This window comes from Antedon mediterranea, chromosome 7 (genome assembly GCF_964355755.1).
Source record: "Antedon mediterranea chromosome 7, ecAntMedi1.1, whole genome shotgun sequence".
NCBI lineage: Eukaryota > Metazoa > Echinodermata > Crinoidea > Comatulida > Antedonidae > Antedon > Antedon mediterranea.
Window position 1 is genome coordinate 30,449,195 of NC_092676.1, and position 20,783 is coordinate 30,469,977.

Sequence of the window (20,783 nt, forward strand, 5' to 3'; positions counted from 1 at the left end):
ATTTCATGGTGTGGTTATTCAATTTTATTTCAGACAAACTGTATGATACATTAGTGTAACAACCACAAAAAAATGTGAGAGGACCAAGAACATAGTGCCTCTCTATTTATTTTAATACATTTAAGAATCCATCAATATAGACCTATTTATATAAATTTATATTATTATAATTAGCTTTACCTTATTGTGTGGTTAATCAGGTTTTATTTGTCTAGGCTAAAGTTTTTCAGACAAGAAAAAAGCATCATCATATCAGTTGTTCTTGAGTACTTGCTTGCTTATACTCCTTGTGACTGACAATCTTGAAATCTGTGACACAGTCAACACATGTTCCTGTTGGTGATGACCAAAACAGCACTTGGAAATGACTCAAGAAGTGGCCAGGATATTTAACAACAACTATGGCGAATTCTTCCCAATTCCAAAGCCAATTTTTCGTAAGTTTTGTGGATTTATTAAACAATTGATCCAAATGGTGATCGATTTATATCATTTTAAAAAACGAAGACTTTAAATGGTTTTTTTTTTTTCAGGTAATGTTACAAAAGTTAAAAGTTTTAGAGATCCAATAATTAAGATGAGTAAATCTGACGATCAGGTGTTGTCATATATTGAACTGTTAGACACTCCGGATCATCCACTGATCATAACTGGGCCCTCTGGGAGACCAATCTTTGACTGAAGAGGTCTAGCTCATACGCACTTTAAAGAACCTAGTACATCTTTTGAGATGAGTAGGGGGTTACCCGGTGTACTAGTACATCACAGTAACTGATCATAACTGGGCCCTCTGGGAGACCAGTCTTTGACTGAAGAGGTCTAGCTCATACGCACTTTAAAGAACCTAGTACATCTTTTGAGATGAGTAGGGGGTTACCCGGTGTACTAGTACATCACAGTAACTGATCATAACTGGGATCTCTGGGAGACCAATCTTTGACTGAAGAGGTCTAGCTCATACGCACTTTAAAGAACCTAGTACATCTTTTGAGATGAGTAGGGGGTTACCCGGTGTACTAGTACATCACAGTAACTGATCATAACTGGGCCCTTTTGGAGACCAGTCTTTGACTGAAGAGGTCTAGCTCATACGCACTTTAAAGAACCTAGTACATCTTTTGAGATGAGTAGGGGGTTACCCGGTGTACTAGTACATCACAGTAACTGATCATAACTGGGCCCTCTGGGAGACCAGTCTTTGACTGAAGAGGTCTAGCTCATACGCACTTTAAAGAACCTAGTACATCTTTTGAGATAAGTAGGGGGTTACCCGGTGTACTAGTACATCACAGTAACTGATCATAACTGGGCCCTCTGGGAGACCAGTCTTTGACTGAAGAGGTCGCCCAGTATTAATAAAATATTTCAATTCATGTTGCTATTGTATTTTGCCATAGAAATACAATTGTTGATCTTTAAACAAGAACTATTGACTATTTTTTCTGCTGATTCTATTCCATGAACTGTTCTTGTGTACAACTCCCCACCCCCTATACCCTGATAAATATAAAATGAAATATCTATAATTCATAATTATGTGTTATCAAGAATAATATCAACATTTCATGCTTAATCATATATAATTCCCTTCTTAAAAGGAGTGGTTTTGACCTTGTTTAAAGGAGATTAATATTAATTCAAATCTAATTGATAAGGTCATCAAAATTAAGATAAAGATCTGCATTTCTACCAAGGTAATTGAGAACTTTAAAATCTACAGATCTATAATGTTGTGCGTTTATTGTTTAAGATTTTTGATCTAGTCATAACTAACATTTCTTTTTTTCAGTGAAAGGATGGAATATTGCCACGTGGTTGGAGAAATTGTAAGTTTGAATTGTGAATCATTGTACTGTACATTTTTTGTTATTTTTAAACAATTGTTGAGGAGGATATAGGCCTAGTATTAATTTCATGTCTGGGAAACATGCATTTGGCAATTCTCACCTTTAGTAGAAAAGGCAGCTACAGTAGCAACTAAAACAAGTTTTTTATTTATGAACGTACGTTGGGGGCGTAACGTAACCGTAAACAAAACAAAATGGCAACTGAAGGCAAGGAACGTAGATGTTGGGTTATTGTAAACAGGCAAGATTTAAAAGGTATTGTATTGTAATACTGACTGTCATCTGGCTGTGGTAATGTAGGGTAACGCTACAATAAATAATAAATATTATCCAGCAGCACAAAAAAGAACGGATCTCCAAAAGAACATAGGCTAGGCCAGGTGGTAGCCGATCACTCCGGCCGCGCTTCACTCCGGCCGCCGTATCAGTTTAGCGCGATGGTATGCACTCCGGCCGCTATTAAATTCGACTTCCTGTGCAAAGGGGCCGTTAGTATGGAGCGCCCATATCTACGACGCGTTTTCTATACTATTCAGTGTTATAACATGGAGTATTACTCCATGGTTATAACAAATTCTTGGTGAATTTAAATGGAACTAGGCCTAGTTGAATATTTATTAGCAACAATTTTACTTTTTTCATTAACAATAACATTCAAAGAAGTTGGAACTGCTTTTTCTTTCAAACTAAACTTAACTTAATTAAATTCAATAATAAAATAATAATCAAATACCCGTCTAATTAATGCTTGAATAACAATATTTAATTTCTTTCTATGTACATTTATTTTTCGCTGTGGCTAAAGATACGGTACCGTATTCTAACTTCTGTTTACTAAAGGTACGGTAAAATTGCATTACGTCATAATCAGCCAATGGGGTGTTGGTACGTGTGTGACGTCATCGTATAAGGACTTTTGATTTTTTTTTTCATATCGCGTCTGTTGTATCAAAGAATATATATCACAAGAATGAGTATTCCGCGATTATTGCATGAGAAATTTGTAACAGAGAGCTCCAGTGAGTGATGCCCGCCCTCATAAGGGCGGATGTATACATACTAAATAAGACTTGATTTAATAGATATTATACATGTCACATTAAATAGAATTATGATAATAGTTTTTGCAATTGTAAACTATTTTATAATACATATTTATTAACAAACTAGTGTACGTTCACTTTTACAGACAATTATTTACTAACATGCTAAGTTAGTTCACAAAAAGGCCTAACACAGCAACACCAAAAATCAATGAATCGTTACTCAGCACGGCCTATTCTTTACCATTGTCGTGTACTACTCTACGCCCGGTAAAATAAGTATTGTTTTTATGATATAAATTAGTATAAAATACATGTTATTAATAGGACAAAATGTTAAATGTTATTAACATTTATTTGTTTTACCAGAAACAAGTTAAATATAGGAATATTATTAAACAATCCTTCGTGAAAACGCGTAAACACCAACACGCCCGGTCACGCTATCGTAGCGCCCGGTTAATAAAGCAAACTGTTTATACGGCAGTTTTTACTAAATAAATTGCATAAAACGAACAATTAAATATCCAAATAGTATTTAACATGATGTTGGCATGTAGTTGATAACATTTTTTATCATGAAAATACTACCGGTGGTCTAGCCTTTGATTATTGAAACCGTCACAAAAAGTTGTATACATCCCAGATACATCCACACTTATGGCGGCGCCCTACCACATGGACAATATTACTGTTACAGGGAAAATCGCGGAATACTCATTCTTGTGATATATATTCTTTGGTTGTATGTAGAGAATTCCTGTCGGCGGTGCCAGGCTGCATGAGTGTGTGTGCGCTGATGAGGGTTTTATTTTTATTGCAAATGGCCTTTAGGCCTATATTTTTTATTAAACTTTGTTTACAATGGTGACCATAAACAACAAGCAAGTGCGGACAATAAAGGGGCCCTCAAATACTATGATTTTTAGACAGTAGCCCCAGGTCTGAGTCACAGAAATCAGCGCACACATGCAGCTGGCCCCAGCCTGGCATCGCTTTCCCTACACAAACAAACTCATAATAATGAGGTTAGAGTACGTAGTAAGTAGGCCTAGGCCTCTTTTGAAACGGTTTTTTGTATTCTAGAATTAAAATCAACATGTTTTGGCTTTTCAATAATAATAATAATAACAGACGTAGGCTACATTTAGTTTTTGTCACACACGACAGCAATAATAGCGATAAATGAAGCATAAAGAAAATGCGGTTGATCACTGTTTTCGCGATATGAAAAAATCCAAAGTCCTTATACGATGACGTCACACACGTACGTATTGGCTGGTTATGACGTAATGCAATTTTACCGTACCTTTAGTAAACAGAAGTTAGAATACGGTACCGTATCTTTAGCCACGGCGTTTATTTTTATAGCTTTACATTTATTAACATTAAACATTTGTTAAAACCCTTATTTTTATAACACTTTATCTTGCCAGTACCCATACTTACTAATTATAGTTGATAACAATATGTAAAATATTAATTTATTTATTTCAAATAATCAATTATTATTGATGTTTGTTATAGTTAATAATAACAATATTTACAATATTAATTTATTTCAAATAATCAAATATCCGTGTAATTAATGTTACCTGGAATTGTATCAAGAATTAATATATTATTTTTGTACAGTCCAATTTACAATAATTTTATATTTTAATTTATATATGATAAACATAATATTATGACATATGGTACATTGCAATAAATTACATTAATTAATCACATTACAATTATACTAGCCTATTACATTTAATTGGATACAACACATAAATTATTTTGTTTTAGCATTAGACCTAATTTAAAACACTTGTGATGTTGTTGTGATCCTGAAAGAGAAAAAATATACTGTATGATTACAAATGTTTATTTTGATTCTCTACAAAAAAACGTGTCTCGGTTGTAAAAGACTCATTGGGCGCTCCATAGCTGCGGCCGGAATGAATCGCGGCCGGAATGAATCGCGGCCGGATTGAAGCGCGGCCGGAGTGATCTGTATTCGGCCAGGTTGGTCACACGACAGATAAGAGTGCGAAACGGAACTAGCGCCGAGTGATGTGCATTTCCAATTTTGGCCGGCTACTAGTCAATTCGGCCGCCTGATATGAAACGCCCAAATTCATGAAATGCCAAGAAGGGAAAAAATGATGACAGGTTCATTTCGTCCGCCGGGTATGGCGCGCCAAATGCCATAATAATTGTATTTCTTTGCTGAATATCAATTATAATTCAATATTATTTTTTTAGTGGCCTGACTGATGGATAAGATAGGCCTACTAGTAATATAGGCCTATTACTGTAAGTTATGACCATATCACTGTTTATCATTTCCTTTGTGTACTCCTACTAAATACATAACGTTTTGTTAATGAAAATTTAATTTTACAGATGACACTGAACATAATGAAGTAACAGAAGTTAATAAGGACAAGAATCCAGTTGCTGTTTTATTCAGCATAATGGATAGTTGCACGGAAGTACAAAATGCTTTCAGGAAAGCCTGTAATGTCGATAATCAACATTTAATTATTAAGGTATTTTAAACACCTTATTTTCAAAAGCAACAACAAAGCTAAAATCACTATGCAAGATTTACAGTAGCTTGCTACAACACAGTAGTACTGTAGAAAGAACTGGTATTATTACTAATTAAAAATGCTTCATTAATGTGAAGGCCATAATTCCAAATACAATCCAAAGTGCACTTGATAAGAATTTCTGACTACATTGTGTTGAGCTGAAATTTGTACACTGTATGGTAGATCACTTTCAGCAGTCTCATTCAAATATTCTGTTTAATTTGTATACTGTTGGTAGATCACTTTCAGCAGTCTCATTCAAATAATCTGTTTAATTTGTACACTGTTTGTAGATCACTTTCAGCAGTCTCATTCAAATATTCTGTTTAATTTGTACACTGTTTGGTAGATCACTTTCAGCAGTCTCATTCAAATAATCTGTTTAATTTGTACACTGTATGGTAGATCACTTTCAGCAGTCTCATTCAAATATTCTGTTTAATTTGTACACTGTATGGTAGATCACTTTCAGCAGTCTCATTCAAATATTCTGTTTAATTTGTACACTGTATGGTAGATCACTTTCAGCAGTCTCATTCAAATAATCTGTTTAATTTGTACACTGTTTGTAGATCACTTTCAGCAGTCTCATTCAAATAATCTGTTTAATTTGTACACTGTTTGTAGATCACTTTCAGCAGTCTCATTCAAATATTCTGTTTAATTTGTACACTGTTGGTAGATCACTTTCAGCAGTCTCATTCAAATAATCTGTTTAATTTGTACACTGTTTGTAGATCACTTTCAGCAGTCTCATTCAAATAATCTGTTTAATTTGTACACTGTATGGTAGATCACTTTCAGCAGTCTCATTCAAATAATCTGTTTAATTTGTACACTGTTTGTAGATCACTTTCAGCAGTCTCATTCAAATAATCTGTTTAATTTGTACACTGTTTGTAGATCACTTTCAGCAGTCTCATTCAAATAATCTGTTTAATTTGTACACTGTTTGTAGATCACTTTCAGCAGTCTCATTCAAATAATCTGTTTAATTTGTACACTGTATGGTAAATCACTTTAAGTTTCAGCAGTCTCATTCAAATAATCTGTTAAATTTGTACACTGTTTGTAGATCACTTTCAGCAGTCTCATTCAAATAATCTGTTTAATTTGTACACTGTTGGTAGATCACTTTCAGCAGTCTCATTCAAATATTCTGTTTAATTTGTACACTGTTGGTAGATCACTTTCAGCAGTCTCATTCAAATAATCTGTTTAATTTGTACACTGTTTGTAGATCACTTTCAGCAGTCTCATTCAAATAATCTGTTTAATTTGTACACTGTTTGTAGATCACTTTCAGCAGTCTCATTCAAATATTCTTTTTAATTTGTACACTGTATGGTAGATCACTTTCAGCAGTCTCATTCAAATAATCTGTTTAATTTGTACACTGTATGGTAGATCACTTTCAGCAGTCTCATTCAAATATTCTGTTTAATTTGTACACTGTATGGTAGATCACTTTCAGCAGTCTCATTCAAATAATCTGTTTAATTTGTACACTGTATGGTAGATCACTTTCAGCAGTCTCATTCAAATAATCTGTTTAATTTGTACACTGTATGGTAGATCACTTTCAGCAGTCTCATTCAAATAATCTGTTTAATTTGTACACTGTATGGTAGATCACTTTCAGCAGTCTCATTCAAATAATCTGTTTAATTTGTACACTGTATGGTAGATCACTTTCAGCAGTCTCATTCAAATAATCTGTTTAATTTGTACACTGTATGGTAAATCACTTTCAGCAGTCTCATTCAAATAATCTGTTTAATTTGTACACTGTATGGTAGATCACTTTCAGCAGTCTCATTCAAATAATCTGTTTAATTTGTACACTGTATGGTAAATCACTTTCAGCAGTCTCATTCAAATATTCTGTTTAATTTGTACACTGTATGGTAGATCACTTTCAGCAGTCTCATTCAAATAATTTGTTTAATTTGTACACTGTATGGTAGATCACTTTCAGCAGTCTCATTCAAATAATCTGTTTAATTTATTTGTACACTGTACATGGTAGATCACTTTCAGCAGTCTCATTCAAATATTCTGTTTAATTTGTACACTGTTTGGTAGATCACTTTCAGCAGTCTCATTCAAATATTCTGTTTAATTTGTACACTGTTTGGTAGATCACTTTCAGCAGTCTCATTCAAATATTCTGTTTAATTTGTACACTGTATGGTAGATCACTTTCAGCAGTCTCATTCAAATAATCTGTTTAATTTGTACACTGTTTGTAGATCACTTTCAGCAGTCTCATTCAAATAATCTGTTTAATTTGTACACTGTATGGTAGATCACTTTCAGCAGTCTCATTCAAATAATCTGTTTAATTTGTACACTGTTTGTAGATCACTTTCAGCAGTCAAATTCAAATATTCTGTTTAATTTGTACACTGTATGGTAGATCACTTTCAGCAGTCTCATTCAAATAATCTGTTTAATTTGTACACTGTTTGTAGATCACTTTCAGCAGTCTCATTCAAATATTCTGTTTAATTTGTACACTGTATGGTAGATCACTTTCAGCAGTCTCATTCAAATATTCTGTTTAATTTGTACACTGTTTGTAGATCACTTTCAGCAGTCTCATTCAAATAATCTGTTTAATTTGTACACTGTATGGTAGATCACTTTCAGCAGTCTCATTCAAATAATCTGTTTAATTTGTACACTGTTTGTAGATCACTTTCAGCAGTCTCATTCAAATAATCTGTTTAATTTGTACACTGTTTGTAGATCACTTTCAGCAGTCTCATTCAAATAATCTGTTTAATTTGTACACTGTTTGTAGATCACTTTCAGCAGTCTCATTCAAATAATCTGTTTAATTTGTACACTGTATGGTAGATCACTTTCAGCAGTCTCATTCAAATAATCTGTTTAATTTGTACACTGTATGGTAAATCACTTTCAGCAGTCAAATTCAAATATTCTGTTTAATTTGTATACTGTTTGGTAGATCACTTTCAGCAGTCTCATTCAAATATTCTTTTTAATTTGTACACTGTATGGTAAATCACTTTCAGCAGTCTCATTCAAATAATCTGTTTAATTTGTACACTGTATGGTAAATCACTTTCAGCAGTCTCATTCAAATAATCTGTTTAATTTATTTGTACACTGTACATGGTAGATCACTTTCAGCAGTCTCATTCAAATAATCTGTTTAATTTGTATACTGTTTGGTAGATCACTTTCAGCAGTCTCATTCAAATAATCTGTTTAATTTATTTGTACACTGTACATGGTAGATCACTTTCAGCAGTCTCATTCAAATAATCTGTTTAATTTGTACACTGTATGGTAAATCACTTTCAGCAGTCAAATTCAAATATTCTGTTTAATTTGTATACTGTTGGTAGATCACTTTCAGCAGTCTCATTCAAATATTCTTTTTAATTTGTACACTGTATGGTAAATCACTTTCAGCAGTCTCATTCAAATAATCTGTTTAATTTGTACACTGTATGGTAAATCACTTTCAGCAGTCTCATTCAAATAATCTGTTTAATTTATTTGTACACTGTATGGTAGATCACTTTCAGCAGTCTCATTCAAATATTCTGTTTAATTTGTACACTGTATGGTAGATCACTTTCAGCAGTCTCATTCAAATATTCTTTTTAATTTGTACACTGTTGGTAGATCACTTTCAGCAGTCTCATTCAAATATTCTGTTTAATTTGTACACTGTTTGGTAGATCACTTTCAGCAGTCTCAATCAAATAATCTGTTTAATTTGAACACTGTATGGTAGATCACTTTCAGCAGTCTCATTCAAATATTCTGTTTAATTTGTACACTGTATGGTAAATCACTTTCAGCAGTCAAATTCAAATATTCTGTTTAATTTGTATACTGTTTGTAGATCACTTTCAGAAGTCTCATTCAAATATTCTGTTTAATTTGTACACTGTATGGTAGATCACTTTCAGCAGTCTCATTCAAATAATCTTTTTAATTTGTACACTGTTTGTAGATCACTTTCAGCAGTCTCATTCAAATAATCTGTTTAATTTGAACACTGTTTGTAGATCACTTTCAGCAGTCTCATTCAAATATTCTGTTTAATTTGTACACTGTATGGTAAATCACTTTCAGCAGTCTCATTCAAATATTCTGTTTAATTTGTATACTGTTTGTAGATCACTTTCAGCAGTCTCATTCAAATAATCTGTTTAATTTGTACACTGGTAGATCACTTTCAGCAGTCTCATTCAAATATTCTGTTTAATTTGTACACTGTATGGTAAATCACTTTCAGCAGTCTCATTCAAATATTCTGTTTAATTTGTACACTGTTTGGTAGATCACTTTCAGCAGTCTCAATCAAATAATCTGTTTAATTTGAACACTGTATGGTAGATCACTTTCAGCAGTCTCATTCAAATAATCTGTTTAATTTGTACACTGTATGGTAGATCACTTTCAGCAGTCTCAATCAAATAATCTGTTTAATTTGAACACTGTATGGTAGATCACTTTCAGCAGTCTCATTCAAATATTCTGTTTAATTTGTATAGTGTTGGTAGATCACTTTCAGCAGTCTCATTCAAATAATCTGTTTAATTGTTTACTTACAGTTGAGGAATAAACGCGGATCACTTATACCTATAAATGGCTTTGTTACTCCAAACACCAAACACATGTATGTATTATTTTATTTGAATTCTCTTTGTAGTCTATGTATAATTGTTTGTCTATGAAGCTTTTGTATGCTGTGATCTTAAAGCGCTTTAGAGTTTATTTGGTTTCTCCAGACACATGGATAACCATAATGTCATATATATTATAGTAATTGCTTTGTGTGAATAAATTGAACTTGAAATACCAGAGGTGGATCCAAAACCTAGCACTACTATTTTATATCTATTTTTGACCGATTATTGTATGTTAGCGTATGTTTAATTTAAGTCCTTAATCCACCCCAGAATACACTATATTATTGTATGTTAGCGTATGTTTAATTTAAGTCCTTAATCCACCCCAGAATACACTATATTATTGTATGTTAGCGTATGTTTAATTTAAGTCCTTAATCCACCCCAGAATACACTATATTATTGTATGTTAGCGTATGTTTAATTTAAGTCCTTAATCCACCCCAGAATACACTATATTATTGTATGTTAGCGTATGTTTAATTTAAGTCCTTAATCCACCCCAGAATACACTATATTATTGTATGTTAGCGTATGTTTAATTTAAGTCCTTAATCCACCCCAGAATACACTATATTATTGTATGTTAGCGTATGTTTAATTTAAGTCCTTAATCCACCCCAGAATACACTATATTATTTTATGTTAGCGTATGTTTAATTTAAGTCCTTAATCCACCCCAGAATACACTATATTATTGTATGTTAGCGTATGTTTAATTTAAGTCCTTAATCCACCCCAGAATACACTATATTATTGTATGTTAGCGTATGTTTAATTTAAGTCCTTAATCCACCCCAGAATACACTATATTATTGTATGTTAGCGTATGTTTAATTTAAGTCCTTAATCCACCCCAGAATACACTATATTATTGTATGTTAGCGTATGTTTAATTTAAGTCCTTAATCCACCCCAGAATACACTATATTATTTTATGTTAGCGTATGTTTAATTTAAGTCCTTAATCCACCCCAGAATACACTATATTATTGTATGTTAGCGTATGTTTAATTTAAGTCCTTAATCCACCCCAGAATACACTATATTATTGTATGTTAGCGTATGTTTAATTTAAGTCCTTAATCCACCCCAGAATACACTATATTATTTTATGTTAGCGTATGTTTAATTTAAGTCCTTAATCCACCCCAGAATACACTATATTATTGTATGTTAGCGTATGTTTAATTTAAGTCCTTAATCCACCCCAGAATACACTATATTATTGTATGTTAGCGTATGTTTAATTTAAGTCCTTAATCCACCCCAGAATACACTATATTATTGTATGTTAGCGTATGTTTAATTTAAGTCCTTAATCCACCCCAGAATACACTATATTATTGTATGTTAGCGTATGTTTAATTTAAGTCCTTAATCCACCCCAGAATACACTATATTATTTTTATAAATACTAAGTACAATACTTATAGTAATAAATATAGTAATTATTATTTTTCAATGTTTATACTGTGTTACTTTCAGGCCATATGAGGTTCAAGTAGTTCGTAGGTATCAACATGGTAAGTTCAAATTAGGTGAATTAATATACATTTTATTTTTGTTTAGAGTACAGTACAGCACTTGGTAAACTTATATTGCAAATTAAGTACTGTACTGTATATATGTGTTTTATTTTAGTGAAACCAAAGCCTAGGTCTGTTAAGCTACCAGATTATAATGAAGCTCTAAAGGAAAGAATGGAAAACATGGTCAAACGTGTAAGTTTAGTATTTTTAATTATACCTTATATTCAAAATAAATATATATTATATATACAGCTTGAGTATACGTCATTATTATACTCTATTCATAATGTTTGTTTAATCAATCAGATTGAAGCATTAGAAAGTTGTGCACCAGAATTGAGAAATAAAAGGCAGGATAAGATTGATAAGGTAAGATTATAAGACAATTATAATTGACTCATAAAAAGTAATAAAAAGTGCTCAAATGATAGTTTTAAAAAAAATATAATTATTGTGTTTTTAGGAAGTGAACGAACTAAATGAAAAAATGAAATTCTTGAACAAAAGGATGAGTGAAGCTGAACAAGTACAATGGAAAGGCATGTTCAAACGGCATCCACTCTGGTGATGGCACTGTGACATTCACTCTGGTGATGGCACTGTGACATTCACTCTGGTGATGGTACTGTGACATCCACTCTGGCGATAGCACTGTGAAATACACTGTGATGTTTTTTTTGTTTGTATAATGTAATTATTTAATATAGATTGTACCTAAATGTCTTTCATTATTAAATGTAAATCCTGTAGTATTAGTGTGTTTTCATACTAGGGTGGTTGTTGTACCTCAAAATGCACACATTTACACAACTTTTATATTTCCATTTCAAAGAATAGTAACCATAATTAAGATTGTACACTCAATCAAATAATCTATATACATGTATAGTAAATGATGGTGTATAGATTATATACATGGAACCATAATTAAGATTTTACACTCAATCAAATAATCTATATATATGTATAGTAAATGATGGTGTATAGATTATGTACAAGGAACCATAATTAAGATTGTACACTCAATCAAATAATCTATATATATGTATATGATGGTGTATAGATTATGTACAAGGAACCATAATTAAGATTGTACACTCAATCAAATAATCTATATATATGTATATGATGGTGTATAGATTATGTACAAGGAACCATAATTAAGATTGTACACTCAATCAAATAATCTATAGTAAATGATGGTGTATAGATTATGTACAAGGAACCATAATTAAGATTGTACACTCAATCAAATAATCTATAGTAAATGATGATGTATAGATTATGTACAAGGAACCATAATTAAGATTGTACACTCAATCAAATAATCTATAGTAAATGATGGTGTATAGATTATTTACAAGGAACCATAATTAAGATTGTACACTCAATCAAATAATCTATATAGATGTATATGATGGTGTATAGATTATGTACAAGGAACCATAATTAAGATTGTACACTCAATCAAATAATCTATAGTAAATGATGGTGTATAGATTATGTACAAGGAATCATAATTAAGATTGTACACTCAATCAAATAATCTATAGTAAATGATGGTGTATAGATTATGTACAAGGAACCATAATTAAGATTGTACACTCAATCAAATAATCTATATACATGTATAGTAAATGATGGTGTATAGATTATGTACAAGTTGTAACCAGGTTTGATCTCCAGATTTATTGCACGTTTTATACACACATACGCAACCGTGAGAAATCTCAAGAGAAAACTTTGTTTGTTTGTTTGTTTGTTTTATCTTTATACTGGGTGACCTCTTCAGTCAAAGACTGATCTCCCAGAGGGTCCAGTTGGTGATCAGTGGCTGTGATGTACTAATACACCGGGGTAACCCCCTACTCGTCTCGAAAGATGTACTAGGTTCTTTAAAGTGCACACGAGCAAGTTGTGTACACTGGACCTACGGTTTATAGTCCTTATCCGAGAAGACTCGTTCTACCACCAGAACCATGAAGTGATTGAGCCTCGAACCCCTGCCGATGTTATAGCTACGTGATTACGGTTCCACTGTCTTAACCGCTCGGCCACTCACTCACTCATAGTGATGCTATTTGATCACTACGATTGGTCACTTTAATTCCCGGTCAACACATGCGCGCGTGCAGTAACATCTCGGGACATCTCAGAACAAAAGTCCTCTCATTTGGTCTTTTTTGAAATCTCAGGAGATTTTCCACAAATTGTCTTCACACTATGCAAACCTGGTTAGAAGTTACTTTTTGCAGATGTGAAAGATGCTCTTGGTAAACGTTATCACTATTAGAAGTATACTGCTGTCAGAATATTTTAAAACAATAGGATGGTTACATTACAATTAACATAAGCTTTTCAGTCTAAAGTTTTGATTGACTTGATAATTGGAACATTTCTTTGTGTCTTCTCTTTTCACTGCATTTTTCATTTTTTTCTTTTTATTTATATAGGTTTTTTTTAAGTAGAATTTACAGTGATAAAAAGAATGGATCTGAAATAGAGCCAAATTAAATGACAATTTGGGGAATTGTGTTCAAAGGTGCTGTAAATGTAGAATGTGTAATATTTAAATACTGTATGCATGTAGACATTTTAGAAATATATTTGTTGTGTTTTTGTTTGCGATTAATAAAAGATATATTTAAATGTTTTAAGGAATACCATTTTACATATTACAGTATTTTGAAAGTATATCATTGTATAAAAAAGTCACTTTGGCCCATGATATTGTTGATGGTGACGTTGTTGATGTTGAGGATGTTGTTAATGATGATGACGATATTGATGATGAGGATAACGACGATGTTGTTGATGATGACGTTTTTGATGATGATGTTGGTGATAGGATATAATGATGTTGATGATGATGTTGGTGTTGATGACGATGATGATGATGGTGTTGATAATGATGATGGTGTTGATGACGATGTTGATGACGATGATGGTGTTGATGACGATGATGGTGTTGGTAATGATGATGTTTATGATGATGATGGTGTTGATGACGATGATGATGTTGGTTGAGGATGATGTTGACGATGACGATCGTTGATGATGACGATAGTGATGATGATAATCATGATGGTGTTGATGATGTTGATGACGATGAAGGTTTTGATGATGAAGTTGGTGATGATGATGTTGTTAATGATAACGATGATGATGCTGGTGATAGGATATATGATGTTGATAATGATGGTGTTGATGACGATGATGATGGTGTTGATGATGATGATGGTGTTGATGACGATGATGATGATGGTGTTGATGACGATGATGATGGTGTTGATGATGATGATGGTGTTGATGATGATGATAGTGTTGATGACGATGATGATGGTGTTGATGACGATGATGATGGTGTTGATGATGATGATGGTGTTGATGACGATGATGATGATGGTGTTGATGACAATGTTGTTGATGATGATGGTGTTGATGACGATAATGGTGTTGATAATGATGATGATGTTGATAATGATGATGGTGTTGATGACGATGTATGATGATGGTGTTGATGACGATGTTGATTATGATGTTGATTGATGATGATGGTGTTGATGATGATGTTGACGATGTTGATGATGACGATGGTGATGATGATGATGAGGGTGTTGATGATGATGTTGGTGATGAGGATGCATGATGATGGTGTTGATGACGATAATGTTGATGATGACGATGTTGATGTTGATGATGATGAGGGTGTTGATGACGATGTTGTTGATGAGAGTATTGATGACGATGTTGATGATGAGGGTGACGATGATGATGATGATGATGTAATGGGGTATTGATCCGACTCAATCAATAATAATCGTAATAGTGGCCTTGCGTATGTCTGGTATATTAAGCATTTATTTAATATACTAGACATACGCAATCAAACAATCCTTTGATTAAATTTCTATCAATTCTCTCTCAGTATATAATAGTTTCCCTATCTTTCATTTGGGCAGGTCCGTTAGAGTTAGTTTCCCACGATACAGAGTCAGTGGTACGAAATCATTTTCTCTTATACCTAGAAAAATATGAAAAGCCCAAAATAAATAAATGTAGGAAAGTGAATAAGTTAGACCTACATAATTAAAGTAGGATCGATATCCGGTTTTATTGGGAACACGGTTTCGGTTCCGACTTGTCTGACACATCAGTATAATTGTCAACAATAGATCGGAAGATGGTATATTAGTCATAACCAAAATCTTTGCTAGATCATCAAACAGTGTAACTAAAAAAAAATCGTCCGCCATATTTCACCACCAATAAACAATGAGAATGATAATTAATGATATCGTTTTTGTTGTATTATTTACTGTGAAATTTATTAGCTGTGCAGGTAAGTTTTTATCTTTCTTTAAGCCCTGATGTAGTGTTGTAAACAACATTTATAGATCATACGGAAAACAGCCGATGACATAACATTATTTAGATCTTTTAGATCCACCAAAAGAAGGAGATGTCCGCCTGGTTGATGGCACTAATAAGTCGATAGTATCAGAAGGACGAGTTGACGTGTACTTAGATGGACAATGGGGGACAATATGTGACGATGGATGGGATATATTTGATGCAAATATTGTTTGTGTTCAACTTGGTTTTGACTCTGCAAGATCAGTGCAGTCGATCAACGCGTATCCTTCGGGAGAACATTTACCAATTCATCTTAAAGATGTGTTTTGTATTGGATACGAAGATAATTTAAGTAGTTGTGAATTTAGAAGAAGAAATTTAAAGTGTGAACATTCTGAAGATTCAGCACTTGTCTGTAACAGTAAGTTGTAAGCCGTACAGGAGCAAAACAAATATCCAATTGGGCAGGCTGCTTTTACTTTTAAAATGTATTAAGTACAAGTATGCATTGTTGACCACACATTTATTATATTGATGATCCATCTTTATCATATTAATATAGCACTTCGTCTACGTGGTGGTGTAAGTGATGCAGTTGGTCAAGTAGAGGTGTTGTTGCCACAACCCGCTCCGTTCTGTCAAGACTACTTTAATGTAACATCAGCGTATCAAGTAGGTTTACTTAAGTATAAATCATTTGCCTCTCACTCTCACATCAATTCGAAATCATTGTTCTATTATTCGACAATTTCGGAGCGTCACAGATTGTCTTCTTCAAGTTTCTGAATTTAATTATTTTCAGGTATGCTTTGATCTCGGATACTCGGGTTTAGAGGAATTCAATCGTTACAATAAGACGGAGTTGACGTCATCATTAAGACCTGTTACAACTGACTGTATAACGTCATTAAGTAATGAACTATGTGGTGATGTCACAAAGTGCCCATCACTGCTGTATGCTTCTGTAAATTGTAGTGTTGGTAAGTATCTAAAATATAACATGCCCTTTAGTAGTATCGTGGTACGTACGTGCTTAAAGTATAGAATATGAAATATATATACAATTTGTTTGCAGCACCTGTTCGAATTATACCGGTTGGAGACAATCCTTTAGAAGGACGACTTGAAGTACTGGTAGACGACTCTTGGGGCTCTGTTTGCAGTGATGTATGGAACAATAAATCGGCGGCCGTTGCGTGTCGACAACTTGGAAACTTTGCGCTCAAACCAGTAAATCAGTTAAGGTATTAATGCATGGGTACCATATACTGTATAAGAAATGTGCTTACGTGTTAGCTCATCATTACATTGATTTACTGACTATTGTAATCAAGTACACGCTATTTTGTAGGCACGTGTTTTATTTTGTATTGAGTCGTTTTCTAATAAATGCAGATGCTGTGGGGAAGTGGGTATAAACAGCAGAATTGTGTTTAACAGTCTCAGTTGCATTGGCAATGAAGAACACATTGAACGATGCCCAATAAAAAACAAAACCAGTGAATCTTGTGCAATGCAACATAATGTTGGAATGGTTTGTACAGGTATGTAGATCTCGTCATCTTTTAGTAAGTTTCTTTTATTCATCCATAAGAAAATAAAGTAAAAATCATAAAAACATCAATATATAATTACAGAGTGAATGGACAAAAAGGAAGGAGAGAAAGGCAACTACATGTCTGTCGAACTCAGCTTCGATTTCTTTTAGAAGTGAATCATGTATCAAAGTACATAGTATAAATCTAATAAAAAGTGAAATATCTAAGATAACATAATAAAAGTTGTTGATGAGAATTACATATTAAACACAAAATATTTGACTTTAGTTTTAAAAGGTTTCCTATAATCAATTTCTCCGTGAAGTTAATCAAAGTTTGATGATGCCTGTTTAATATAGATACTCGTCTGGTTGGTGGTAGACCTGGTTTTCCAGAAGGCCGTGTAGAGATTGTGTCTAGACGACAGTGGGGAAGTATCTGTGCCGACACATGGACTATAATGAATGCTAATGTCGTTTGTAATCAACTTTATGAAGTCGCAGCCTATGGCATTGGAGACTTTGGAAGAGGTTCTGACCGAACGTTACTTTCTAAGGTTGACTGTGTTGGGGATGAATCCAGCCTTACAGAATGTTCTCATTTAGCATCCATTAATACAAGCAGCAGTGATATTTGTACTACCAACCAACATGCTGGAGTTATCTGCCAAGGTGAAACAGTTACTAATTATATATTAATAATTAAAAGTTGATACCCAAACCAATTTCTATCTATAGATTACAGTATTGCATGGCGAATAGACAGTAAAAAAGAGACATAAAGTAGAGATGAGAAACTGTCGACGTTTTAGTTCTTTATGTTAGGCCTACAACCAAACGTCGAGACGTTCTCAACTCAAGGAAGCACAAACCTTTAGTATCGTTGGATTGCTTTAAAAAAGGGTATACAATGTATATATAGATATATTATTAACATTGATCGTTCAATATGTTATAGATGTTAGACTACAGAGTAGTACTAATAGTGCAAATGAGGGTCGAGTTGAGGTATTGGTAGACGGAAAATGGGGAAGTATCTGCGGGATTGGATGGACCATCATAGAAGCTAAAGTAGTGTGTCGTCAGCTCGGTCATTGCTCGGCTCTGCGATCGGGTATTGGGGAACATCGTGGTACTGACCGTATGCATTGGACCACAGTCACTTGCAACGGTGACGAACATGCATTACGAGACTGCAATTATACTACGGGGAATGAACCGTGTTATGATTTCCATTTTGAGGCCGATTCAGTTTGTGTTGGTGAGAAAACCTTGTTTGTGCCTAATGCCTTATTGAAAATGTCAATGTGTTACGCAATAAAAAAAATAGATTTCCATTCTACACCCCTCCAAAAATAAGAAACACAAACCTGGATGATGGGAATTTATGTGATTACGTCTATACCTTTTTTAAAAATAGATTCCTGTCCAGACTTATATACAATAAATCATATTATTATTGAGTCTGAAAGAAAAACATTTAAACCTGGTGATAGCATTCGACTGCGCTGTGAAGCTAAGTTTGTACTTGTGGGATCTCCAGAAATAACTTGCCTTCATGGATGCAAGTGGAATCAAGATATCCCATTTTGTTCACCATTAGCAAATGGTAAAGGTAACTCGATTATTATGATATCTTAATAACATGGTCGTATGCTCACCTCTTCATTTTTCACCAATAGGTTAAAATGAATGCGTTTCTTAATTAACAAATTAATTTTTTTTTGTGATATTACATAATACGTACTTCAATAGTTGTTTCATCGTGTTTGTAATATACAAACATTATGATGGTTATCTACAGGCAAAAATTAAATGCGTTTCTTAATTAACAAATTAATCTCTGTTTTGTGATATTACATAATACGTACTTCAATAGTACTGTTGTTTCATCGTGTTTGTAATATACAAACATTATGATGGATATCTACAGGCAAAAATTAACTTTTCAGAAATTCTTCTTTATTTCATGTAACTATAAAGTGAGAATAGCCCATCGAACATAGTGACAATAGCAGCAGTATGTACTGTGATTGTTTTCATCCTTATACTATAAACATTCTTTTTTATTTCATGTATAAGGTGCGAATGACCCATCGAACATAGTGACAATAGCAGCACCATGTACTGTGATTGTTCTCATCCTTATACTATAAACATTCTTCTTTATTTCATGTATAAGGTGCGAATGACCCATCGAACATAGTGACAATAGCAGCACCATGTACTGTGATTGTTCTCATCCTGCTTGTTGTTGTTGCGTTTTGGATTCGAGTTATAAAACACAAGCAAGTATTATTTACGTTTATTATAGTCCTATATTGTAAAGGTTTTTTCACTTAAATTTAATTATTTTGGTTTACTCATTAAATTGTTTTCAATTATTTTACAGAAACAACAAAACCTGTTTAGGTGGCCATCCACGCAATCATAATAAAGCAGTTGACTTAAAATCCTCCAATATGTACGATGGACGTTCAGGGGGTACATACGAATCTATCGGACCTCGACCGTTAATTTACTATCAAGGAATGCTGGGCGTTGACACGTCTGGTGATACAGACTCTGCCGGTTATGAAATTCCTAACGCTACGTATGGATCTGGTGATGAGGGTGGAACAACATCTTTTTGTACATTTGTATTTTAAGTATTAATTAGCAACACGGCGCCTTAGTCGTGGGAGGTGTATAGGGGTTACACAAAATCAGTGGATATGATGCGTGTTACCATGGAAAATAAGTTAAGCTAACCCCCTAATACTAACTTATTTCTTCATGCTGGACCAACACGAGAGACCATTAAATTATTAGCGTGGCCTATGCGCCGTTACATTATAATTATTATTCATTATTTTCCTGTTCATATGTATATAAAATAAATTTATAACTGGAAGCTTTTTGTACATGAATTTCTTTTAAATTTTACATATACTTGTTTGATGTTGGATAGTTGAAACGTTTTAGCATTTGATGTGACCTATCACATATCAATGATAAATGTGAAAAAAAAAATGCAAAAAGGAGTTGATATCCAATAGTCAATCAATAGTCGATATATTTTTATTTTATCAACTTTTTAAGTATCTAAACTGTCAATTCCATGGATTTAACCTGAATCATGTCGGTCTCAACCTTCTGTATTTCCGCGTAAGAAAACCTTACTTAATTTTGATATGTGTGATTTGGTTGATTTACTTTTATAAATCCCCA

At 33.3% G+C, this 20,783-nt stretch overlaps 2 protein-coding genes across 2 annotated transcripts; both read left to right on the top strand.

Annotated features, from left to right (window-relative positions):
* The first annotated feature begins 2,019 nt into the window (after window positions 1-2,019).
* LOC140055242 (uncharacterized) lies at window positions 2,020-14,335 on the top strand. The gene is made up of 7 exons (XM_072100525.1): window positions 2,020-2,102; window positions 5,282-5,427; window positions 10,071-10,135; window positions 11,637-11,674; window positions 11,793-11,872; window positions 11,987-12,049; window positions 12,144-14,335. The coding sequence occupies exons 1-7, from the start codon at window positions 2,042-2,044 to the stop codon at window positions 12,246-12,248; spliced, it is 558 nt and encodes a 185-aa protein (XP_071956626.1). The 5' UTR covers window positions 2,020-2,041; the 3' UTR covers window positions 12,249-14,335.
* A 711-nt stretch (window positions 14,336-15,046) lies between these two features.
* LOC140055218 (scavenger receptor cysteine-rich domain superfamily protein-like) lies at window positions 15,047-20,453 on the top strand. The gene is made up of 11 exons (XM_072100491.1): window positions 15,047-16,022; window positions 16,116-16,457; window positions 16,599-16,708; window positions 16,839-17,016; window positions 17,112-17,280; window positions 17,432-17,580; window positions 17,934-18,245; window positions 18,532-18,834; window positions 18,994-19,182; window positions 19,756-19,861; window positions 19,966-20,453. The coding sequence occupies exons 1-11, from the start codon at window positions 15,956-15,958 to the stop codon at window positions 20,219-20,221; spliced, it is 2,181 nt and encodes a 726-aa protein (XP_071956592.1). The 5' UTR covers window positions 15,047-15,955; the 3' UTR covers window positions 20,222-20,453.
* The last annotated feature ends 330 nt before the right edge of the window (window positions 20,454-20,783 follow it).